The sequence below is a fragment of the Chaetodon trifascialis genome, chromosome 16, assembly GCF_039877785.1.
Source record: "Chaetodon trifascialis isolate fChaTrf1 chromosome 16, fChaTrf1.hap1, whole genome shotgun sequence".
In the NCBI taxonomy this organism is placed as follows: domain Eukaryota; kingdom Metazoa; phylum Chordata; class Actinopteri; order Chaetodontiformes; family Chaetodontidae; genus Chaetodon; species Chaetodon trifascialis.
In genome coordinates this window covers 6252147-6277679 of record NC_092071.1, presented here as the reverse complement: position 1 = coordinate 6277679, position 25533 = coordinate 6252147, and the positions used below count along the sequence as shown (strand labels likewise).

The following is a 25533-nucleotide window of genomic DNA, read 5'->3' as shown; positions in this document are numbered from 1 at the left end:
GCAGAAGCTCCACATAAAAACTGAGGTCAACATGATGAACAGAATGATTTATTGATTACTTGAGAAAATAATCAGTAAATTCACTGAAAATGAAAATAAACATTAGTTGCAGCTCCATATATGAATGCACCTTCTTGTCTTATGTTTGGCCCCGGATGTGGAAGCCCAGGGCCCGCCCCTGCTCATTTATATCTTCCTGTTCTGTTTATTTTCTTGAGATTTCAGGTGCATCAGGAGCACATGACCACACCTCGTCAAACAGACTGACACCTTCTTTCCTGCTAGTCAGCGTTCAGGGCTCAGAAACGGTTCAACCTACTGCGTCATGCTCTGTGTGACGTCATCACCGTGCGTCCTGTGTGCAGACAACGCTCGGTCATGTTTACCGTTTGATTCAGTCTTTAGGCTTTTGTGTTGTCGCCAGAGAGCCGTCGACTCTTTCTTTTGTATGTGTTGTAGATTCAGTTTGTAGTTAACGCTAATTTATTTCAACATGGAGTCCGCAGAGGCCAACGAGGAGAAGGGAGGCGCTCTGTCGGCGGCGCAGAGGAGAGCCGAGATCCGGCGGAGAAAACTGCTCATGAATTCAGAGGACAGGATGAACAGAATCGTGGGCTACGCCAAAAACGAGGCTGAAAACAACGGTATGCTTGAAGTGAGCCACGTTACACTCACACTGGGCGGCCCGACGAGGCTTTTCTATTGAAACGTGTTGCTTTAGAAAAACGCAGAAAAGACCTGAGCAACACGACCCCCTCTGAAGCATGGAGACCTGGACAGAGGACCGATGACACAGACACACAAAAGCTCAGTCTCATCCTTCACACAGGCAGGAGAAAGGAAGCAGACACACAGAGGGAGAGGCTGTGACAGCATGCACACGAGGCAGAGAGACAGAAACAAGAGGAGAGGCTGAAGATCCAGGCCCAAAACATCTGGAAAGAGGCCCAGAAGGCTGCTGGTCCAGAGACACAAACAGACAGAGGGTTACAGGGATGCTGTGGTTTTCCAAAGTTTACAGTGGAGTGAATGTACTCAGCTTAATAGATTCACTGTGACAAAGACAGACTGGCTGTGAAGGATAATAGTAATTAACAGGCTTATTGTTTCAGCTGTTCTTCAGTCTAATGTCACTGATGTTGTCTCATATCTGCAGCTGCAGCGTCCCGGCGTCCCACAGAACCCCACTTCCACCTCGATCTCGACAGGACAGAGCCGTGGTCTTCATCCTCATCTTCGCCGAGGCCGTCTCCCTTCCTACCAGAGGTTTCGGGGCTCAGCAGCCGCTCCCACAGCGGCACCCCAGAGAGGAGGGGCTCGCCCCTGCTGGGCTTCAGCGAGCCACACGGGGGCTCCCTGGAGGACGACATCGCGGGGATCCGACAGAGGCCGAGGGGGGAGCGGGTATCGGACGACCTCAGCGGCTCGCCGCGTCGAGGCCTCCAGAAGTACCTGTCCCGCTTTGACGATGCCATGAAACTGCGGGGTCAGCTGGCCAATGAGAAGCCGGTCCAGGACGGAGGGTCCGACTCGGAGGAGTTTGATGCCTTCAGAATCTTCAGGCTCATCGGCAGCGTCCTGCTCGCTGTCTTTGTCAGAGTTTTTGTCTGCAAGTATCTGGTGAGTCGGCTGTCTGTGACACTGAGTGCAGACACTAAAATCAAACGTGGGCCGACGATAGATCGTTCAAAAGGTTTGATGTGACTCTCGTGTTTTTTGTTCTAGTCGATATTTGCTCCATTCCTGACCCTTGAACTGGCCTACATGGGGTTGTCCAAATACTTTCCAAAGGTGAGTTTGCATTTGACATTTTATGGTCTCTTTCCCATCGTTAGAGGCTCAGATTTAGTGTGTGCAGATGGTGTAATTTCGATGCAAGTGATATTTGATGTCTGTAAGCTGAATGTGAAGCCGGAACCAGCAGGTTATGAGCTTAATTTAGCATAAAGACGAGAAGCAGGTGGAAACAGCTAGCCTGGCTCTGTCCACTCCAGGCGTGAGAGCCGGCAGTGACTTCCTGATGTCACTGTGAGTTTTCCAGGCAACCAGCAGAGACTCCAGGAAGTCACTGGCTCTGCCAAACAGCAGTTCCACTAACTCCCTCTGAAGATAAGAGAAGATAATCCTTTATTAATCCCACCGTGAGGAAATGTGCAGAGATACAGCAGCAAATGGAAAACTGTCATAGCAGTTTCCTGCGTGGGGTGAGACATGTTCTCCATCTGGGATGAAAGCTTAGCCATCATCCTCCTTTCTCCCACCGCCTCCACCTGGTCGACTGAGCATCCCAGGACAGAGCTGGCCTCCTTCACCAGTCTGCAAAGTCACTTCCTGTCAGCAGTCCAGACCCAGCAGGCCGCTCCATACAGGCCCCCTGCACTCAAAAGACCAGATTCCCCCCAGCAGATGCTCTTTCCCCTTGTTCCCAGTCTGTATGTTAAGCTAAGCCCAAACATAAAACTGTCACTGGAAGTCATTTATAAAGCCACAGTGTGTGTTTCATTCGCTGGCTCCAGCTTTTAAAATGTAAAATTTGCCATTTTTGTTTGTTTGTTTTCTGTCATTTCTCTCACAATTTTCTGACATTGAATTCACTCAACATTTGATTGATTAACTACAAAAAAACTACAAAAATTGGGTAAATCAACAATCAGTATTTGCAGCCTGCTTCATCGTCCCACTCCTGCTCCTCCAGGTGGAGAAGAAGGCCCAGACCACCGTGCTGACCGCTGCCCTGCTGCTGTCCGGCATCCCCGCTGAGGTCATCAACCGCTCCATGGACACCTACAGGAGGATGGGCGATGTCTTTGCCGACCTCTGCGTTTACTTCTTCACCTTCATCTTCTCACACGAGATCCTGCAGCTCATTGGTTCAGAGACTCCCTGATGGACCAGGAGGATCTCAGCAACCCCGCCCCCTCCTTCTGCCTTTCCCCTTCCCGTGTCTCCCATAGCAACAAGGCATGGTCATTTACGCTGGCTGGCGTGGGTTTGTTGTCGACAGTCTGGGAATGATTCCTCGCTGCCTTGTGATCGGGGTCGCCGTCAGCTGGACGACTGCTCATTAGTTCAGGATTCCACTAAGCTTCAGTGTTTGGTTCACATCTTCAAGTCGTTTTTGCTCCAGACTGAAGCTGAGAGACAGACAGACAGACGTTGTTTGTTTATTTGTTTGTGTGAAGAATGTACAGTGGCAGTAATTGTGCTGAGTGATATTTATTTGTCCGGTCTAGTGCAGAAGATGGTAATTGTCTTATTCAGGAGTGGAGAACAGTACAGCTTGTCATCAGTCTGCAGCCACAGGTTCCATTTAACGTGAATGAATGGGAAGCACTGGAGTCAGTAAATTAAAAATTCAGATATTTGATGCACGACCCAAACGCACGCTAAATCACGTAAAATATGGAAACTGGTGTTTAATGCAGTGAACTGTCCTCCAGTACTGTGCGAGTCCACGTCACTGCAGCGAGGTGAGCAAAAACATGGTTTTCAGCTGCTGCTGTTCTTTAAAAGCTCGAACTGTTTGTTTGGACTAATCAAGAGGATTATTATTATTATTATTATTATTGTTATGATGTGACTTCTGCTCAACAGTGGCCCCAGTGGCCATAAGCAGCAACTACAGGCTATTCATGAATGCTAACATGTAGAGCATAAAAACAGCAGCACAGGAAAGAGAAGAGTCAGAAAGACCTGACTGAAGTTTTTAAAGTGCTGTTTGCTTCTGCATCTTTATGTTTCCTGTAAAACCAGGCAGCTAGGCAGGGACTTGTTGCGGATATTGATCGGCGTTAATGATAGCCAATAGGTGTTTATAGTAGCCAGTAGCTCTGAATGTACCTACCTAACACAGCCTCCAAAATGAACAGATGACAGGGAATACAGCACTGAGCTGGTTTTCTCGCAAGCAAACGAGCTAACGGCAGCTACAACAAGCAAAGCTATCTGTCATCAGGAAACTCTGTCATCCACCAGTAAACTTCCTGGATTCCCTGTCGTCTAACTGGCCTCTGTCGGTCTTGGAAGTTGCGTTCGGTCCCGGTGCTTTAATGTCTGTTGTAACAGTCGCCACCATAAGCTGCAAAACCTCCTGGGTGCATCGAGTCGCGCAGTGCTGCGTTTTACAGCTTTGTCAGCTTTTCATGTGAGAAAATGCTGTGTCATCTCTTCTTTAAAAACCGACAGTCTTTCTTTAAATAACATGATTCTGTACAAATATCACAGCATGTTGTTGATGTTGTCGTGACACGATTTCCTGAAAGCTGATGGAGAACTGAGTGCTTCTCAGTCCCAACCACCTGCAGGCGCTGCACACGGTGTCAGATTCTCAGTGACGCAGACTCTTCAGCAGGTGTCTGACGGCTGTAAAATCAGATTTGATGTTAAATTTGCAGATAGTTGAGCTCCAAACTAGTAAACACCATAATGATTATCTGTATTAGTCAGGGGTTGAGGTTAGTGCAGTCTTCATTCATGCCATTTAAAACCTGAATCTAAGCTGTGACAGCCTGCTGCACAGAGGAAACCTTTTAGGATAACAATAAAATCCACTTCCTGAATTCTCAGTAAGTTGACCACACTGACCTCTGGGCTGAAGAGGTGCAGTTTGGGTCGTTATCCATTATGATTGGCAGTTGACGGACTTGAGCAGAAAGCTTAAGACAGAGTATCATTAGCACTGACGGACGCGGTCGGTTCATTTTCCCTCGTGCATAAAATCATCCTCTGCTGATGTGTGGCAACATCTGCGCCTCAAGCCACAGACGACCTTGAGGCTTTGCGGGCCAACAAAGCATTTCCTGAAACAAAAGTGTCATTACGCGGAGGTTTAGCACCCTTTGACAAACGTGTGCTCTGAGTTTAGTCTCCAGAAGACTTTTCTTGATTCATTCTGGGATAAATCTCAGAGATCTGCAATTTCTTTCACACGTCCTTCCCGTTTTCTCTGTCATTCGTACGTCAGGGTGCAGGAAAATTAGAGCCACGGCGTCACATGGACGTCCAGATCAAGAGCTTTGATCCCAGGCTTCATATCTTGAGACAGTGGTGGTACAGAAGGTTACAGATGGCAGACTCTGGATACAGGAAGTAAATGACTCAAAGCTTGTTATTTGGAGGCCGGGAATGATGAGGAAGATCATTGCCTTTGGTTCATTGGAGCTGAAGAAGCTAGTTAGAGTTTTTAAGAGCTAGACAATTGAATCTTTGACAGAGAGCTGAAGACATGACAGGAAAGAGGGCATGACACACAGCAAATGGGCCACAGGTGGGAGTTGAACCTGCAGCCACTGAGGCAGCTTCAGTACATGGGGTGCACGCCTTACCAACTGAGCTATAGGAGCACCCAGATGACTGAACCTTTAATTGATGGAGCAGCGGCAGTCAGTTCCTGATGGCTCGAATCGTCCTCTTTCCCCATCGACCGTGCTTTAGGTGACCTTTCCCGCTGCGACCTTGTCATCCAGTGTTTAGAAAGGTCCGCCCGTGTTACCAACAAGTTTTTCTTCCTTTGGTGAATCCAAGTGTTGAAAGTCAAGAAGCATTTAACCCCTCGGTGTGTTGTTTTGCACGGCCATGAGCTTAGAAACGCAGTAAACTTCATACAGTAAATGTAGGTACGTGATGAAAAGCGTGAATGACAGGAATGCTGTGGGTTTTGTCGCTGCGCGCGAGGCAGCGGGAGCTTGTGCGCTTTGTGTTGAGTAATTCTGGTGATGTGCTTCAGCTTTGTTCAAGCCTCATACATACAGTGCATACTTTATATATGCTCTCTTCTTCTGTGATGTTATGTCCTCTCTCCATGCTTTTTCATTTCATCCAAATTAATTTATTGGTGTGAATATTTCTTTTTTTTTTCATGTAAATGACTTAGTGTGATTTATCCTATGACTCGTCTGACCTACTTGATTGTTTTTGATAATGTTTACAGAATAACTGTTTTTAATGGCTCTTACATATTTGGATTTCAGTAACAAATTTAATGTTGATGTAAACAGTCTCTGCTTAAAACCTATACAGGAATGAATAACCAGGCAGTTCATACCAAATAAATACTACTTGTGTGACTCTCTTTGACTCTCAGTTTGTTGTTTACGGGGGTGTCTAACTAGGACAGTGCATATAAATAAATGTTGCTGAAAACCTAGTTTCCCATCATAGTTTATTTGTAGACCATCCTTTAGAAAAGCCCTGAGCTGAAATTATAACTACTCTATAGTTTTATTTAAAGTGGGAGTTCATGAGGGCCACCAGCAAAATGAATAGTTTCACTATATCTCAATTCATTATCAAATATTGTCCTAGTTTGAAGAGGACTTAGAGGTGGGTCTGGGCAATAATTCAGTGGTATTTAGAGCACATGGAGCGTTTTGTCTCATGAATATGAGACAGTGAAACATGATGGTAACCATACCCCTTAAACACAACAGTTCATTAAGAAAAAAATAAATGCACAACATGTTCCAGAGACACTTTTTCGAAATGCCTTTGTCATCACTATTATCTATTAAATGTAGTGGAGTAAAATGTATGTTTCCCTCTGATATTTAATAGTCAAAATATATAAATGTAAAAATAAGAATATATACTTTTATTTGTGTGGTTCCAGTATGTTTTTATTGTCTCTGTCACTCTGGTTCCAGTAAATTTTTGCAGTCGCCCCTCTGACCTCCCACCGCGGGGTGGCGCACTACGCCGTTCACTCTACGAGTTTGTAAATTGAACTGTCGCAGTTTTCTTACGTGCAGGTTGAACGACACAAACAACCGTCCACCGCATTGGTGTCGTTCGTGTCCGTGACTACTTTGAGGGTTTTTTTACGAGACAAACTTCGTGGAATAGCAATGGGACGCGAGTCGAGGTATGTCGGAAATATTGGGTCAGTTTAGTCCTTTTATCGTCTATTGAATCTATTGTGGCTAACTACTATAGCTGCTAAACTTTAGCTGTTTAAATTTCAGTTGCTAATTTCAATTAGCATGCTAGCTACGACATCACTGTATTAGCCAGCAGCTAATCTCATATAACCTTGCAATATGAATGAAAAAGTTTTTGTAAGTGTAGTTTTCTAACAACAGTCTGATAGCTTACTGTCAGCTAACATGATTAATGTGCTTTTTGGTCTTCAGACACTACAGGAAACGTTCCGCGTCTCGGGGACGGTCAGGTAGCCGGTCAAAGAGTCGTTCCCCGGACAAACGCTCCAAGAAAGACGACCGGGACCGAGACCGAAGCAGGAGGGAGCGGTCACGGAGCCGGGACCGTCGTAGGTCCCGGTCCAGAGACAGAAAACGAGCCAGGTGGGTGCTCTGAGCCACAGTATGTTGACAACGCGTGAGTGTAAAAGAGAGAGACTGCAACTGTTTACACATAACCAGAAGCCATCTTTAGATTTTACTTTTTGTGTTCATTTTAGTAGAAATTGTGGATTGGTGGATTGGGAATGTGTGCTTATCAGTTAAAAAAAAACAAGTGTGAGAGAAGTGAACGATGGCAGCCTTGTCTTCCTCTTGACTTTTTTGTTTTCCTGTCATATGTTTGCCTTTGCTGTCCAGGCGCTCCAGGAGCAGAGACAGAAGGAGGTCCAGAAGCAGAGAGAGGAGGAGGTCAGGGAGCAGAACCCGAGCCCGGAGGTCCCGATCTGGTAGCCCCAGCAAGAGCAGAAGACCAGATGAAAAGTGAGCCTTTTGAAATAAATCACATATCCCAAGATATAACTGACAGCTAATTCATCGTCATCCAACACTGTATCCAATACCAGATCAGTCCATTGTCGTGATAGCCAATCCAGATACTTGATTTCTTATTGGACAGGTATCAGTATCAGTGCATCTCTATTCTAGATAACTTACTGGCAAATGGTTATGGTGGGTGGATATTCTGTCAAAGGCTTTGCAGATTTTCTCAACAGGAAGCCAACGAATCCTTTGTTTGAAGTGTAAACAGCTTAATTTCTCTCAGTTTCAAACTGTTTCTCGTATTCTCTTTATTGTTTTCTTCCTCGCAGGTCAAGAAGCACTGAGAAAGACAACGTTGATCCGATATCTGACAAGAAAAAGATTAAAGAGGAAAAAGAGGATGAAAAAGTTGAGGATGTAAGTTCCACATTATTATGTTCGTGCTCACCTCTGAAAGGTGGGGAAATATGTCTCATCTTTACTCTGTGTCCATGTAGCAAGACTTTGACCAGAATAAGCTGGAGGAGGAGATGAGGAAGAGGAAGGAGCGTGTGGAGAAGTGGAGGGAGGAGCAGAGGAAGAAGGCCATCGAAAACATCGGCGAGATCAAGAAAGAGCTGGAGGAGATGAAGCAGGGCAAGAAGTGGAGCCTGGAGGATGACGATGGTGAGGAAGTACATTTAAATCTATCTGGGTTGTCATCACAAAGCCAACCAGAGAGCCACAGTAACTCAGCTGTTTTAGCCGACAGGTTCCCTCGTGTGGCGAATTTTGGTGCCTGCATGAGAAGGCAAAGTCCCAACTATGTAATGCCTTATAATTAACTCCTCATTTCAGATGACGATGAGGACATTTCAGCTCCAATGGAGGCTGATGACGATGAAGATGGGGATGGGAAGGGAGAGAGGAAAGAGAAGGAGATAAAGGAGGAGAAGAAAGAGGAGGGCGAGAAGGAGAAGGAGACTCCCATGGAGCAGCAGGCCGAGGACGACGACGTGGATCCTCTGGACGCCTACATGGAGGAGGTGAAACAGGAGGTGAAGAAGTTCAACATGGGAGGCATGAAGGGAAATGATAAGGTGAGTGCGAGGGGAAAATCCTGTGTCACTTTAGCCTGGAGCCAAGTCCTCTGATGTTTAGTGCTGTCGTGGTTATGAAGCATTATTTTCAAACGCCATTTTTTCTTTTCATCCTCAACAGAAAGGAGCAATGACAGTCACCAAAGTGGTGACAGTCGTTAAGACCAAGAAAGGTCCTCACACTCACAAGAAGAAGGGTGAGCTGATGGAGAACGACCAGGATGCTATGGAAGTGAGTTGTTTCTTTAACCCTCATCAGTGTTTCTTCAACACAGATAGATTTTCCCAAAGACATTACTCTTCTCTCAGGTTTTAAGTGTGTACCCATCTAGCAGTATTGCAGTTTTATTGGTGTTTCACAAATGAAATACAGACCTTTATTTAACCCTTCTCCGAGTACAAGGCACTGCTGACTGTCCAAAATGTAACTGATGTGTTTGGCAGTACTCATCAGAGGAGGAGGAGGTGGACCTGCAGACAGCTCTGACAGGCTTCCAGACCAAACAGAGGAAGATCCTGGAGCCTGTTGACCACGGGAAGATCCAGTACGAGTCGTACCGCAGAAACTTCTACGTGGAGGTCCCTGAGCTCGCCAGGATGACTCAGGAGGGTCAGTGAGACATGAGATGGAGATTTCAGTTACGATTAGCTCTGATCCCACCACTGAGATTTTTAATGCGGAGACTGCCAAATAACCCTTACAACTGTACAGTCATGACTGGAATTGATGAGTACGAGTGCAAGCTTCTGCTGTCAGGATTTAGGTTTTTTTAGCACATCTGTTTTCCTGGAGAAATTTCTATTGCTGCCTTGCAATATGCAAAATATCTGTCTTTGTAAACCTTCACCATCTGTGTGACGTCTGTCTGTTTGGCTGGTTTTAATCAACACAGATGTGGCTGCATACAGGCTGGAGCTGGAAGGGATCACCGTTAAAGGGAAGGGCTGTCCCAAACCCATCAAGACCTGGGTGCAGTGCGGGGTGTCTATGAAGATCCTCAGTGCTTTGAAGAAGTGAGTGTGACTGATGGTGACTGCTGCTGTGATGGAAGAGGCAACATTTTTAGGGCAATGTAGTAATTTCACAATGATCTTTCCTAAAGAAAATGAAAAAGGATGATGATCAGTTTCCTGAAAAGATAGACAGACAGTGTGTGTGTAAATTGCTTGAGCGCCGATTTAAGTTCATGCGCAGAGAGCAGCCCTGTTTTTTAAACATAAAGTGAGTTATTCTCTCAGGTTAGCCGAAAATCATAATCCGAATGTACATGACATGTGCATGAAAGCAACACACCACACTGATTTTAATGTCTTTTTCCCGAATGTACCCAGGCACAACTACGAGAAGCCCACCCCCATCCAGGCCCAGGCAATCCCCGCTGTCATGTCGGGTCGAGACCTCATTGGCATCGCTAAGACTGGCAGCGGGAAAACCATAGCCTTCCTGCTGCCCATGTTCCGACACATCATGGACCAGAGGCCCCTGGAGGAGTCGGAGGGTCCCATCTGTAAGGAATAGATGATTTTATAATTCCTTTAGCCGTAACTCTACATTGAGTACACTCTGTGTCCTCCTCCTGTGCTTCACAGAGGTTTGGTTCAGGGCCTAAAAGTGGGTCAAAGGAAGACTAAAATAGGGCCCATTTAATAATACGCTCTGGCTGTCATGCTTCCACAGCATTTCTAATCTTGTTCATCATCCATCCTGAGAGGCATGAAAGGCACTTCATCATCCTGTTTTCCTCCCTCTGCCACAGCTGTAATCATGACTCCGACCAGAGAGCTGGCTCTGCAGATCACCAAGGAGTGTAAGAAGTTCTCTAAGCCGCTGGGACTCAGGGTGGTGTGTGTTTACGGAGGCACGGGTATCAGTGAACAGGTAAACACACACACTGATGTTGTCTGCTCAGTTTATTTCCCCAAGTGCTTTAATTGGCTGTCAGTGATTTGACATCCGAGATGCGTTGATGTGGCCACGACACCAAAATTTAAAACTTTGATCCATTGCCAGTATTAGAAAACAATACGGCGTACCTCTTTTAAATCCTACAGCAAAAACACAATATTTTTTGTCCTTTTTCATCCTTTTTTTTTATATTAACAACCTGCACTGCATCAGCTAACTCCAGCTTGCTTCTTGAATAACAGTAACAGGTTGTTTTCTGACTCACACGGTGCTGCCTGCTTGTGCCTCGGCCTTCAGTCACATGGTGGGTTCGTTGCTGGAGAAAATGCTGTAACAGCAACAGGTTGAGGACCAGTTGATTTTTCTTCTCTGTTGTTTCATCTGCGCAGGCTCGGGTTGAAAATCTGATCTTCAGTTTCAGTGCTTCAGATAATATCGACTTTACAATTCTTCAATTCAATTCTTTGCAAATCATATTGCTGTAAACAAGTGCTATCAGAAAAGTGCCAAAGCCTCAATACTTTTGACATCTTTAAGATGCATTGTGGGTAATCAAGCCCCTTTTGACAAGGAAGAAGAATACATGGAATAAAAACTACAGGTTGTCCTGCAGCAATTTTGGCTTGTTTTTTAAAAAACTGTCCATCACGAGTGCGACAGTGTTTTAGGAGTGCAATGCAAAATTGAAATAGAACAGTTTATCCATTAAGGACAAAAATCGTTCGTTCGTGGACTTGGAGAAGGCATTCGACCGTGTCCCTCACGTCATTCTGTGGGAGGTGCTCCAGGAGTATGGGGTTGGAGGCCCTCTGTTGAGGGCTGTACAGTCCCTGTACAACCGGAGCGGGAGCTTGGTCCGCATTGCCGGCAGTAAGTCGGACCTGTTCCCGGTGCATGTTGGACTCCGGCAGGGCTGCCCTTTGTCACCGGTTCTGTTCATCATTTTTATGGACAGGATTTCTAGGCGCAGCCAGGGGCCAAAGGGGGTTCGGTTCGGGGGCCGGCAGATTTCGTCTCTGCTTTTCGCGGATGATGTTGTCTTGTTGGCTACCTCGAGCCAGGACCTTCAGCATGCGCTGGGGCGGTTCGCAGCCGAGTGTGAAGCAGCTGGGATGAGAGTCAGCACCTCCAAGTCCGAGGCCATGGTTCTCAACCGGAAAAAGGTGGCTTGCTCCCTTCAGGTTGGGGGAGAGTTCCTGCCTCAAGTGGAGGAGTTTAAGTATCTTGGGATCCTGTTCACGAGTGAGGGAAGGATGGAACGTGAGATTGACAGGCGGATCGGTGCAGCGGCTGCAGTAATGCAGTCGCTGTATCGGTCTGTCGTGGTAAAGAAGGAGCTGAGTCGAAAGGCGAAGCTCTCGATTTACCGGTCAATCTACGTTCCTACCCTCACCTATGGTCATGAACTTTGGGTCATGACCGAAAGAACAAGGTCCCGGATACAAGCGGCTGAAATGAGTTTCCTCCGCAGGGTGGCGGGGCGCTCCCTTAGAGATAGGGTGAGGAGCTCTGTCACCCGGGAGGAGCTCAGAGTAGAGTCGCTGCTCCTCCGCATCGAGAGGAGTCAGCTGAGGTGGCTCGGGCATCTCTATCGGATGCCCCCTGGACGCCCTAGGGAGGTGTTCCAGGCATGTCCCACCGGGAGGAGGCCCCGGGGAAGACCCAGGACACGCTGGGGTGACTATGTCGCTCGGCTGGCCTGGGAACGCCTCGGGATCCCCCCGGAAGAGCTGGAGGAAGTGTCCGGGGAGAGGGAAGTCTGGGCGTCCCTGCTCAGACTGCTCCCCCCGCAACCCGGCCCCGGATAAGCGGAAGACAATGGATGGATGGATGGATGGATGGACAAAAATCAGCAACAGTTTTAATCTGATGAAATTAATAATTGGTTTCAGCCCTGTCTTGGTACTGGATTTGACTGTATGGAGTACTGTGACCTGGTCTGTAAAATAAGTTGGAGCTGCTTTTTTTGGTCACCTGCTACGTTGGGACTTTGCATTAACACCGTCAGTTGTTGCTGTCGGCTTCCAGATTGCTGAGCTGAAGAGAGGAGCTGAGATCATCGTATGCACACCGGGAAGAATGATTGACATGTTGGGGGCCAACAGCGGTGAGTTCATACGCCTCGACCCTCTCACTTCTTCACTCTGATAGGATGCATACATTCTTAATGCTTTGTGAGCCTTGTGTTAATTACCTTGCATGGAATAAATGTAACGATATGATAAAGTGCACAATGAACCGAGTCAGTACCACTTACTAAACTGTTGACATTATTTGAGCGCCTTTGGGATCAGTCATATCCACAACACAGTGATGTCTTTCCTGAAGATCAGGGCAAGTAGAGGTAGGTGGACCTGGTGCTGCCTCCGTGGTTCCTCAAACTCCCAACCAGAGAAGACCTAAATGTTTAAGTGTATTGTAACATGGGTGAGGTGAGAGTAGCTTGATGCTCAACCAGGGCTCTACAGTGTTTGGTGCATATGTTCATTTAAATAAATTCAAGCTGCCAAGAAGGGGTAAAATTGCGTCTTGATGTTCAAAGCACAGGAGGTTTTCCGTGTTATTTTCACAGTTCTCACCTTTGTAGTACTTCATCAGGCTCCCTAATTATTTTAAATTTGGAGCTCATGTAGCTGCTGAGAATAAAAATCATTGTAGAGCCCTGAAGATTTGCATTAAAATGTGAAGGAAATGTGTTTGGAAATGTCGCTATGTTTGCTGACCCTTTTTGTATTGTACATTATGTGAGTCTTTAATGAGCAGTCATACTGTAACACCAGGGTTTTTGTTGTTTCCACACATGCGAGGTAATCTGTAATATGTTTCCCTTGTAGGTGAAAAGGCGCTTGGTCAGATATTGCTTGATGGGGCTCCATCTCTTGTATTGTATCTTGAGGCTGTTTTCTGACTTTTACAGGTCCCTCATGCCCCTGAGATGGTACGCAAGACCAAGTCAACCAAAAACAAACCAAAAAATGATGATTTTTAAACTATAAATAATGAAACCCTGGCCACTTCACACTCAGAACAGACAGATGTGCTGAAGTTATGATGTCTTGTTTAATGTCATGAAATGTCAAGTAGTCTTTTCCTGAAAAATGTCTGTTTGTAGCTTAGTGTTTTTTGAAGAAGAAGACAGGACTGGCTTTTGTTGAAGTCAGCTGTTTTCCTCATGCTTCTCTCTCTTGGCATGTAGGTCGAGTCACCAACCTGCGGCGAGTTACATATGTGGTGTTGGACGAAGCAGACAGGATGTTTGACATGGGCTTTGAACCACAGGTGGGTGTCGCGTTCACGGTGTCTCCTACTTGTTCTGTGCCTGACGATGCATTGGTCGACTTTGCACATTTGAAAATGAATGAGGAGATAAAGGTCACTAACTAACGTCTGCTTCCTCTACCAGGTGATGCGTGTTGTGGACAACGTACGTCCAGACCGGCAGACGGTCATGTTTTCAGCCACCTTCCCCAGAGCCATGGAGGCGCTGGCTCGTAGAATCCTGTCCAAGCCCATTGAGGTCCAGGTGGGAGGCCGCAGTGTGGTCTGCTCTGACGTGGAACAGCACGTGGTAAATCATCTATGTTTCATCTCTAATATCTCCCTGAAGAAAGAGTTATTTATCTGGCACATTTGCTATCTTTGTATCTAGGCAGACTCCAGTGCAGCTTAACAGTATTCTACTTTAATTTATATACGTATATATTCTTCAAATTTCATATTGGTAACCCCGTCCAAATCAGAGCCCTCCTCTCTCTCCGTCTCCCTCCTTTTGTTTAGCTGGTGATCGATGAGGACAAGAAGTTCCTGAAGCTGCTGGAGCTGCTGGGTCACTACCAGGAGAAGGGCTCGGTCATCATCTTTGTGGACAAGCAGGAGCACGCAGACGGGCTGCTCAAAGACCTGATGAAAGCCTCGTACCCCTGCATGTCACTGCACGGAGGTGAGGGCTCACATTTGGGATGCACTGATTACAACTTCGTTATATGGTTTTTACAATTTTATGAGCAGTTTCCTGTAGTGATCCAGAATTCAAAATTTCTGGCCATGAACTCTACAGAAATATCAATGGAAATGTGTTAACAAATATATTGATTTCAATGTAAGGAATTATGAATGACCTGATGATGTTTCCTGCCATAGATAATCCATCATTTGGTATTTCATATATTCCTGTCCTGTCGTCCTCTTAGGAATTGACCAGTACGACAGAGACAGCATCATCAATGACTTCAAGAACGGAGCGTGTCGTCTGATGGTGGCCACCTCTGTGGCTGCCAGAGGCCTGGATGTCAAGCAGCTGATCCTGGTAGTCAACTACAGCTGTCCCAACCACTACGAGGACTACGTCCACAGGGCGGGACGCACAGGCCGAGCAGGCAACAAGGTCAGCAACTTAAAACTGAGTTTGTGTTTTGCTAAAGGTGTTTTCTTTAAAGTTTAGCTCTCTGTAAACGGCTCTTCACGATGGAAGTTTGAATTTGAACACATCTCTACGTCTTGTTCCTTCTTCCAGGGCTACGCCTACACCTTCATCACAGAGGATCAGGTGCGCTATGCTGGTGACATCATCAAAGCCTTGGAGCTGTCCGGCTCTCCTGTCCCGCCGGAACTGGAGCAGCTTTGGGCCTCCTTCAGAGACCAACAGAAAGCGGTAAGAAGAATCATTGAATCATAATTGAATTGATAAATGTGTTCAGTCTGTGGTGTCGACCCGGTTAGGTCATCTAGGAACTTGTGAAAAAAGAAATCTCCCCTCCTTTATCTGTGCAGGAGGGTAAGACCATTAAGAGCAGCAGCGGCTTCTCAGGAAAAGGCTTCAAGTTCGACGAGACGGAGCACGCTTTGGCCAATGAGAGGAAGAAGCTGCAGAAAGCTGCTCTTGGACTGCAGGACTCTGATGATGAGGACGGAGCTCTGGATGTCAGTAATGTTCAGATTTCATTGCTTGTTTCATGATGTAAAATGCAGCACTCATCTGTTTTTAAGCATCTTGTTAAAGATTTATTTACTTTTTGGTGGCGTCCTCCCACTGACAATTACAAATTCACACTTATTAATCATCTGACTGCTGCAAACCGTCTGAACGATCCCCCTCCTCAGATTGAAGAGCAAATCGAGAGCATGTTCAACTCCAAGAAGAGGGTGAAGGATCTGTCTGCTCCCGGGGCGGCCGCCGGCGCCGCAGGAGCAGCCACCACCACGGCAGCTGTCCCTGGAGGGCTGCCAGGCCTCGGACCCACGTCTGCTGGAAACATCCAGAAGCTGGAGATGGCCAAGAGGCTGGCGCTCAAAATCAACGCGCAGAAGAACCTGGGCGCCGAGGCTCAGGTACGTTAAACTGAGACGAAATTTGTCTGTGCAGACGTGTCTGAGTTCACTGTGAGACGTGGGATGCTCACCACGCGGACTAAATACCAAACCGGTTTCCTCGTCACTCGCAGGACGTGATGCAGCAGGCCACCAACGCCATCCTGCGGGGCGGCACCATCATGACACCCTCGGTGTCAGCCAAGACCATCGCGGAGCAGCTGGCGGAGAAGATCAATGCCAAGCTGAACTACACCCCCGTGGAGAAGCTGGAGGAGGAGCGGCAGGCGGCTGAACAGGCCGAGACCGTCAAGAGATACGAAGAGGAGCTGGAGATCAACGACTTCCCTCAGGTCAGCAGCACACAATGCACGGCTGTACCAACAGTGTTTAGCAGATTCCTGCTTTCAGCTTTTTAAAATGTTTCCTGCCCCAGTTTTTTCTTAAAACATGATTTCAAATCTGAGTTATTCTGTCTGACAGGAAATGTCCATTACTTTTATTCCATTACCATTGTTCCATCGCTCAGTTTAAAAACTGATCATGAAATTTCAGGGCTTTTATTTTGAAAGACTTTATTTGATGGCAGGTATTTAAGAAAGTGCTGTTTGCGTGTTTTTCCCTACTTGCTAACTGTTGCTCATTTTGTCCTTCCTCAGACGGCCAGGTGGAAGGTGACCTCTAAAGAAGCCCTGCAGAGGATCGGTGAATACTCGGAGGCCGCCATCACCATCAGAGGAACCTATTTCCCTCCAGGCAAAGAGCCCAAGGAGGGAGAACGCAAGATCTACCTGGCTATTGAAAGTATGTGCCACGCCCACCTCCGAGCTCTGAATTTACGTCGAATGGAGTTTCCTGTTTTCTTGTGTTTGCCAGAACTTTCTACGCTGTTTACCAACGTTGTGTTTGTCTTCCAGGCGCCAATGAACTGGCTGTGCAGAAAGCCAAGACGGAGATTACGCGGCTAATCAAGGAAGAGCTCATCAGATTAGTAAGCATCTTCTTCCTCTTAAAATCAATAACCACGCCTGGATATCCTGCAGATTTCAGGATAAATAAGAGCCTGTTTCAGATCTTAACAGGAAACATGAGACATGGCTGCTTGTTATTCAGCAAATATCTATGAAATATGTCACTTATTGTCTTTTTTTTTCCCTTCTAGCAAAATTCCTACCAGCCGACGAGCAAAGGCCGGTACAAAGTGTTGTAGAGGAGGAAGCGAGGCTGGCTGGAGGAGTTTCTGTGTGTCAGCAGTCTCCGGTCAACTCTGCAATTTCATCAAAGCTGTTGAAGAATATTTTAGTCTATATTTTTAATGTTTCCTTCGATTATCTAAGTTTTGTGTCTTTTATTTTGTTCTTGGTTTCCTCTGTGATTCAGTTCCCATTGATTTTATACCTATTTTTGACCTCTGGTGTCATTGAACCATCGTAATTCTACAAGGAGCTCTCTGTGATGTGTCTTTAAAGAAAAGACATTTTCTTTAATGTCATCTTTTTTGGTCAGATTTCCCCCTGATGTGTGCAGAAGCAACACACCAACCATAGTCTTTACAAAGAGATCCTCAGATGAGAGATGTTTTTTACTTTTCCTCACAATAAAGCAAAGTGTCGCGACGGAAATGAGCTTGATTTGTCCAACTTTGTGCATTAACGAATCTGCTGGATAACTGCGTATTCTCACCGACTCTTTGAATTATTCAACAGGCTTTCGTTTGTATATTATTCATCAGTAGAGGGTGGTGCTGTTTGCTGAGCATTGAAACTGGATCATGGCTCAGATCTGGGACTTATTCCATTAAACTAAAGCATGCTTTTGCAGCTCTCGCCGCTTGCTGGATGCAAACAGTTGTGTGGCTTCAGAAGTGAAAGCAGCGTTTTGGATGCGGTTCAGGAGGGGAAGGAGCAGCAGCCTCTTCGCGTCCCCCTGTCCGCCGCTCTGCGCATGCTCAGACTGCGCTCCCGTCTTATTAATTTTTAATGGAAAATGGCTGCGTTTCTTATCCAAACCTCTGGATCTGGGAGATAAAAACGCGCCTGTCGGGACCGTCGATCGTCCGGTTCGCGTCCACGCCGAGACGAGCCGATGCGGTGGTGAGCTGCTAACGAGCGGATGTCCTGCGGTGCGAAAATATTTGGGGAAATGGATCGACTGGCGCTTTGAGGGATGAAAGATCATTTTTCTCATTAACCCTTTCCGCTCCGAGATCTGCAAACAATCGAGGTACGGTAACCTTTGGTGCTAACGCTGGCGGCTGGAGGGTGTGTTTTACATTCAGGATCTGGCCTGGATGGAAGCCGTCAAACCCAGTATCTGGCGCACGTTTCCGCTCCTGCGCCAACATTTTTAAACCCCCTTTACGCAAAACCGCTACCCGGGCCAAAACGAGCCAAATTCAGCCGTTTGTGTTGTAACGTTGCACGGGGGCAAAGTGACACCGAGAGTGGGAGGTTTTTGTCGTCTGGACGCAAAGATGCCGAATGCGTGTGCATATTTTTTGTGAATGAATATTACTCCAGACGGTGTAGTGTATGCGATAGTAAAGTCCACACCTCCTTGCATCCTGTGTCCTCCTTTAACAGAGATCTCATCAGCAGCAGTCTGTCCTCCCTCTCTGCAAGTATTTATAGCCTCATCGCAGTCATGAGCTGGAGGTAAAGAGCCGCGTGAGTGCAAACTAATCACTGGGTATTATGTGAATGATACTAGTAATGAAAGATAAGACTAGTCCTGGTCAAAGAGGTCAGAGGTCAGGGTCACCTGCAGACCTCCTGCGGGTAGGGATTCAGCATCTTGCTCAAAGGCACTTCAGCACTACTTTAAAAGGTTTCTGCTTGGTGTAACCCAGGCCTTTTAGAGGGATGACCCTGACCTGCATCACATCTGCACATTTATACTCACAGTTGGGGTTGGCCCAGGTGAAGGAGGACCTTTGAACTCATTGACCTCTGACCTCTTTTCATTTTTTAGCTTGTGAGGAGTAAGAATGTAGAACAAACCGACAAACACGAGCCAGGATTTATGGTTTTAGGTACCCAGGCTCAGAGAAAGCGGAGTGTGAGCTTGTATCAAGAGGAGATTAAAGGTGCACATCCAGAGCCAGGCACCCTGACTGAACAGACAACGGCGAGGAGAACGGAGGAGCAGTTAGATTCAGGATGGCTTGGACCCATCCCTCACACCAACATCTACAACAAGGCTGAGCGGCAAGTTACCAAACCCCAGTCAGAAAATAACCTTTTGTTGCTCATTCGTCGTAAGATAAATGTGAATGAGAAGAAAAATGTTTAGCTCAAAGAAAACAACCTGCAGTCACACCTTTTGTGTTAAAGTTTATATGTGTCAAATGGATTTACTTTCTGTACTGCTTTATTTTGAAAGTGGCTCCTCTTATTTCCAAAAGCTTGTCTGAATGGAAAAGGCTGCTGGGAAGCTGAGATGTGTCTAACCGGTGGACTGATTTCACATTGTACTTTAGCACGAAGCTAAGATCATTAGTGCTCCCTCAGCGTGGAGCTAAACTTCAATCAAATGTTAACAAGAGCTGAGAGTGTGCTGCTTGAGAACACTGCAGCTAAAGTGTAAATCACGTCTTTGTGTTGCTTGTTATGGTTGAAGACTAACGTTTGCACATCTGCTCAGCTTCCTCACCTCTGATGAAGAGCAGCACGCTGCCTCTTTGTGAAGCTTTTGTCTTAGTGTGATATTAACAGTTGCAACTTATTTCTGACCCCCAGCAGAAGATGATGCGCCAGGTGTCAAGCAGTGACTTCTGCATGAATAGCAGGCCGTCGTGCCTGGCAGAGGACGGCCACCACCCCACCTCCCACTTTGAACTGTGCACCTCCCAGTCCAACAAGTTCTACCCTCCTCCCCCTCCGTCCCTCCAGATGACGCTGGCTCCCATGGCCTTACCCGCCCAGAGCCACAAGCCAATGGTGTGCCAGAGACAGGAAGTGCTTGTGGGTGATCCCCGCTCGTCGGGAAAACTACCCGGCATTAAAAGCGCCGATCAAGCGCCGGATGAAGGCAAGAAGAAGAACAAGGCTGTGGGGAAGACGGGCAGACGCGGGAGGCCTTTGGGAACCACCAAGCTAGCCGGATACAGAACCAGCACAGGGCGACCCCTCGGCACCACCAGAGCTGCCGGGTTCAAGACGAGCCCGGGAAGGCCGCTGGGTACGACCAGAGCGGCGGGGTACAAGGTCAGCCCCGGGCGGCCTCCCGGCAGCATTAAGGGCCTCTCTCGCCTCAACAAACTGGGTTATGGTAGCACCTGCAGCGGAGCAGCTTTCCCCTATCCGCTACCACACAAGGAAATCCTCTGTGAACCTTCCTGCAAAGAGAAGCCAGCTAACGAGTAACGCTCTGTTCCTACTCGCCCTTCATCAGCTGAATAAGAGACGCATGGGCACAGGTTTCCTGCCAGATACTGTGGGCGAGAGAGGAGGAGATTTTCTATTGTTCGTGTCGGTGTCATCTGTGTGCCTGCCACCTGATATAATACTGTTAGTTTTTCAGTGCTACTGCTGGAGATCTATGGTGCGTGGAAGCTTTCACTACACATTGCAGTGTCTGTTTTCCTGGAGAAAAAATAATACCGGATGTTCATTGAGCAAGGGGCTTTTATCTGACTAACAACTGTGGTGGTAGTTCATGACAGGTTTAACTTTTAGCGTGCTTTATGTAGCATTTTAACACCGCTGAATGATCGATAAGCCAAGGAGGCCACCGAGAGAAGATGTGCTGGGCTGCTTTACGGCTCAAAGCAAAGGCAAATTTTCCTTTCATGCTCATCACGTGAGTTTCATATTAGCTAATGTCGCTAATATTCGCTCTTGTTCAGGAGGGAAAGAGGGGGGCAAGCAGCCACAGTGCGTTGTCTCTGCAGCGGGAAGGTCGGTTGGAAATGTGGTCTTTCGTTTCAAAAACAAAATGCTATATGTAGCACCTTTTAATGTGTCATAACGGGAGGATTGAGGACATTCAGAGGAACAGTTGTGGGTCAAGTGCCTTGCTCAGTGGCACTTCAGAGACACACGTATAGATCATCGTCCAGGCTAGCAGCAGCTCCAAACTGAAATCCAGTTGACCCAGCTTTTCCAAATTAACACACACACACACACACACACACACACACACACATCCTCCTGCCAACACCGTCTTCACTCTCCACATGTCACCCTGCAAAGCATCCACATATTATCTGCATGCAAATGTCATCAAAGCAACTGAGTCAACTCACAGACTGTTACAGTTATCCAAGTCCAAACTAATGTTTCTTTTTTTTTATATAAAACTAAAAAAAAAAAAAAAACATTACTACATTGCCAGCAACTCCGTTCGCCTCCTGCTTATCGTCCAACCTGCTGCAGATCGGTTAATGTGGGCCGCGGTGGCCGCTCGGATCAGCCGCCTGCTCGTCACTCGACAGTCCAAACCCCGTTTTGCTGGTGGCGTCTTTGCAGAGGCAGGACGTTCGTTAGCTTCCTCCTGGTAGAAACGATTTCTCTACTCTGATTTTCGACAGCTTGCCAAAGTCTGGACGTCATCAGATACCAAAATCATACATTTTGTAACTCACTTTGTTTTTTTTAACAACCCACCCCCCCTTTTTCCAAAATGCCCAAATTTCTCAAAAGCATTGGTGTTTAATTTTGTCTCACCACAAATTATTAACACATTGAATTATTTAAGGAAATATCTGATCAAAAAATACATGAACATGACTAAAAATGTGATCAAACATTCAGTTTTAACTTTTGATGCCGCACAGTTTGACTCTCGCTGCTTCAGACTCTTTTTACTGAATTTTGACGCCCAGCCCTGCTGCTGTCCTCCTGAAATGACTTTTGGCATTGCTTCTAAAAAAAGTTGTTTTTATGGTTACATCAACCTGACAGACAATTGTAATTTTTGTTTCAATGTCCCCCCTCCGAGAACAAAATCTGGCCTAATCAGGTCACATATATACAGTGTATATGTATCTATATAGAGAGAGAAAGTGTGGGTTTGCTTTAAAGGGGACACCATGAAAACCACTGATGCATCATTTGGCGTAAACAAGGATTAGCCAACAAGCAAAATACAAGTACAAATCAGAAGAAAATGAGCAGATATGAAATATACTTACAAATTATCTTAAACATTTATTTGATGTGATATTTGTGTGACATTTACCTCAAATATCTCATTTGTTTTCTTGTTCGATACTTAAAATCCATGTCAGGCACATGGATTTTAACGCTGGATCATCAACAAATGAGACCACCACTGACGGCGCCTGCTGGCCTCGGTTCTGTGTTATTACACTGCGGGTCAGCAGGTTGTATTTGGTGGGAAACCTGCAGACAGGTGGCGCTGTTCCTCAAAAGAAGCAGAGGGAAGAAAAGTCCCTCCCCCTACATTCATGCATTAAATAACCCTGAAGAGAAAAGCTGATGGCTGCAGGCGTTCAGAGCAAATCACCTCAATCATGGTCTCATTTGTTTCCAGTGATCACACTGAGGTTTCAGAATCACGTGTTTAATTTCTCCAGTAATGGTACGGCTGATTGATATTTCTTGTGATTTTACCAATGGGAAGGTCCGATCATGTCTGTTTATTACGATGCTATTTATGATGTTGTTTTAGGTACATCACCATGGCCCTGTAGATCACTTGAATCTGACTGTGGGGGGACGCTGGTGCTTTCGTGAAAGGCTGATGTAGAATAATTGATTGCAAACAGACAGAAATGAAAGATGCAGCAGCTTCGCTGGTTTAATGTTTGTCTTTTCACATTACGCTTGATGCACCATCAATCCAACATAACTGATTGGCTGTTTGGCTACACGTTGCTGTGTTGTATCCATGTTTTATATTGTTTGAAGTTTGAATCTTAAAACTTGCCCTTATGATCATGCAGTTTTGGGTATTATTCATAAACATGACCAAATTTAAAGTAGTTCAATTGGGTGCAATAATCTGTTGTATGTATTGTACTGTGAAAACTTTGATACTATCACTTTTTATTATCGTTGTATTTTTATACTCGTGTACAAGGCCTTCTGTCACTTGTTTTGTTGGTGTTAACAGAGGTTGCTGAAATGTCACACACGAACATCCTTTTCGCCCTCCTCTACCAAAGAATACGACGTTATCGACCTGCAGACATTTACGCTATTTGATTTGAAAGATATTTCAGCCTCTCACAGGACGACCTTAGCATGAACACTACTGCGTAAAACAGAAGTGAAGCAGCACTCAGAGACCACTATCCCATAAAAGGTAGTATGATTGTTTGGATTCGTGGCGAACCTTTAAATTGTTGCATATGAAGTGAGTTTTTTGAATGCATTGTAAATTGCTATACACTGACAATGTTAACGTAGTTCCTTTGCATTTCATTGTATTTATATCCATCTGTTACTCTACTTTGAAAGTAGTTCTCTTTTTTATATATAACCCTTATGTAGCCACGTTGGATATTTGATAATGTTTTCTTGGGTTACGGCTGACGATGCCTGGCTGTCTTCTCCTGAAGTTTGTGTTTTTTTAGGCTGCAGGTGATGAGGTGGACTGTTAGCTGGACGGCTCCTTTTCACAGAGGACATTTTGGCATGTCAGTTTCAGGGTCCTCGCCCTCGCTGTCACACCATCATGGCTTCCTGGGACACTTGAACGGACTGTTAATGTTACCCGTGTTTCTCCTTCTATGTGAAGAGCTGAAACATGTTTTTTTGTCCATATTCTCCGCTAACTGTGGATCTCCTCTTGTGCTAAACGGCATCTCGTGATTATTTTGGCAACCATCGACAGCTACGGCTCCCATGAGGCTTAGCCAGTGTGCTAAAGCGGCTAGCTCCTCCACCGCTAACTCCTATAAATCCATACGATCCCTCAGAATCAGTGTCATTTTATTCATTTTTCTTTAAAATGATCGAGACAAATGGAGTGGCCTGCATCCTGTTGAGCACGGTCGTGTTGGGAGGGCTGACTTTATTTTCTCACCTCCAGAACAAAAAACACAGATGTTTCTGTAGTTTAATGGGATCTATTGCTGTTGGTGAACGGCAGGACAATGGCGTTCACCAGCAAAGCAAGACTTGTATTTGATTTCTCACGACATAGTCAATCTTTTTGTAAACATGTGGTTTAGAAATGCCACCCAGAGTGCACAGGATGTACACAGGTGTCAAATCAACGTCTGTCACAGCTAGTTTTTGGAGGTTTACGGGGTCAAATTGCCTCAGTTAGGAGTTGCGCAAACTTTAGTTCCCAGATATTGAGATATTTAGGTTAGAACATGGACAGAAAGCCATGAGAACATGTTTCAGCTCTGTAGAAAGACTGTTTGAAACCCTCTGAGTTAACAGTGGTAATGGACCAGAGGCGGGCTGGGACTCCTGATGCCACCTGATGGCATGTTGAGACTGGGATTAGAGATGACTTGGGTTCAGATTCGGGTAAGAATTTAAGCAGGACTTCCTTCTCCGTGACAACAATTTTGTGTCCTACTATCTGAGACATTTGGCTTTCTGCTCTGTGAACAGACTTGTTCTGAATGGTAAAAATCAAACACTTTGACATGATAGTGTGACGACAGATGCATCTGCCAGCACGTTAGATGTAACCTCAGAGCAGTGTGGAGGTCCGTGTACATCTGTTTCACAATGTGAGCTCGTGTCTGAAATACTCAAAATTAATGGACAAGATGTTACAAGCAACAGTTTATTCCCTGATTTGATTACTTGACAGAAAGCGCTGATATTTCAGATTTTGAGGACGTGGCAGGAGGGGTTAAGGGGCGATAATGGAATGTGGATTAAAATAGACTCAGTAACAGTTAATTTATTGACATTCGTGTCAACTACAGCTGTGATATTTCAAGTTAAATCAGTGCTGACGCCATGCACAGGAATCCATGGTTCATCTTATATTTGCCTTTTTCACGACTGCTTTATGAGTGATTGTTTTTTTTCTCTCTCACCATCTTCAGCATTAAACCAACACACGGTCTGTAGACGGCGATTTCCAAAAATCTTACCTCACATTTTGAGTGTTTATGAGAAGACGTGGAGCCCAGTTATTCCTAAAGTGTGATTGGCGAAGCCCGTGAAGCTTTGTATTATTCCCATTTTATTCCTGCATGATTGTTGTGGAATGTTCAAAAGTTGTGTAATAAATCTGAAAGTAACACATTCTGCGGAAATACTGTCCTGAAATGTTTTTCCTTTTCCTTCCTTGTTCCACATGCTAAAAATCATTCCATGACCATGAAGTGGAGGTTATTTAATTGCCTTTATTAATATCCCTGTGTAATTGTTCCTGTTACCAGAATATGTTGAAAAACTGTGAAACTGATAGTGAAAGGAAGAATATAGACTGTTTTCCCAGTCTGAGAAGACAACTGTTCATGTATATATTTATTTATTTGTAGTATTTTGAACATTGACTTTTCATAAATGTTGCCAAAAAGGTTGTTAGCATGTAAAGACACGCTTAAAAAGATGGTTAACAAACTATTTTTCTGAAGGATCAATTTAAATTCATACAAGCTGCAGCAGAGAAGCAAATTTTACTC

General features: G+C 45.7%; 3 protein-coding genes across 6 annotated transcripts; all 3 read left to right on the top strand.

The window, feature by feature from the left end:
• Positions 1-339: 339 nt before the first annotated feature.
• Positions 340-6066, top strand: camlg (calcium modulating ligand). Its single transcript, XM_070983758.1, has 4 exons — positions 340-644; positions 1157-1620; positions 1726-1791; positions 2696-6066. The coding sequence occupies exons 1-4, from the start codon at positions 494-496 to the stop codon at positions 2885-2887; spliced, it is 873 nt and encodes a 290-aa protein (XP_070839859.1). The 5' UTR covers positions 340-493; the 3' UTR covers positions 2888-6066.
• Positions 6067-6745: 679 nt separating this feature from the next.
• ddx46 (DEAD (Asp-Glu-Ala-Asp) box polypeptide 46) lies at positions 6746-17590 on the top strand. Of its 2 annotated transcripts, none has more exons than XM_070982748.1 (23): positions 6746-6859; positions 7128-7298; positions 7554-7676; positions 8006-8093; positions 8174-8342; positions 8514-8755; positions 8877-8987; positions 9200-9365; positions 9649-9769; positions 10088-10263; positions 10513-10634; positions 12690-12768; positions 13858-13940; positions 14065-14229; positions 14439-14601; positions 14852-15045; positions 15175-15312; positions 15432-15581; positions 15762-15989; positions 16103-16321; positions 16628-16772; positions 16886-16959; positions 17131-17590. In XM_070982748.1, the coding sequence occupies exons 1-23, from the start codon at positions 6843-6845 to the stop codon at positions 17176-17178; spliced, it is 3192 nt and encodes a 1063-aa protein (XP_070838849.1). In that variant the 5' UTR covers positions 6746-6842; the 3' UTR covers positions 17179-17590. The 2 variants fall into 2 exon arrangements, with proteins under 2 accessions (XP_070838849.1, XP_070838848.1); XM_070982747.1 differs by having other exon boundaries at positions 6764-6877.
• Positions 17591-17930: 340 nt separating this feature from the next.
• Positions 17931-25168, top strand: c16h5orf24 (chromosome 16 C5orf24 homolog). Of its 3 annotated transcripts, none has more exons than XM_070982531.1 (2): positions 17931-18191; positions 19709-25168. In XM_070982531.1, the coding sequence occupies exon 2, from the start codon at positions 19712-19714 to the stop codon at positions 20330-20332; it is 621 nt and encodes a 206-aa protein (XP_070838632.1). In that variant the 5' UTR covers positions 17931-18191; positions 19709-19711; the 3' UTR covers positions 20333-25168. The 3 variants fall into 3 exon arrangements, with proteins under 3 accessions (XP_070838632.1, XP_070838633.1, XP_070838631.1); XM_070982532.1 differs by having other exon boundaries at positions 19706-25168; XM_070982530.1 differs by lacking the exon at positions 17931-18191 and adding an exon at positions 18230-18588.
• The last annotated feature ends 365 nt before the right edge of the window (positions 25169-25533 follow it).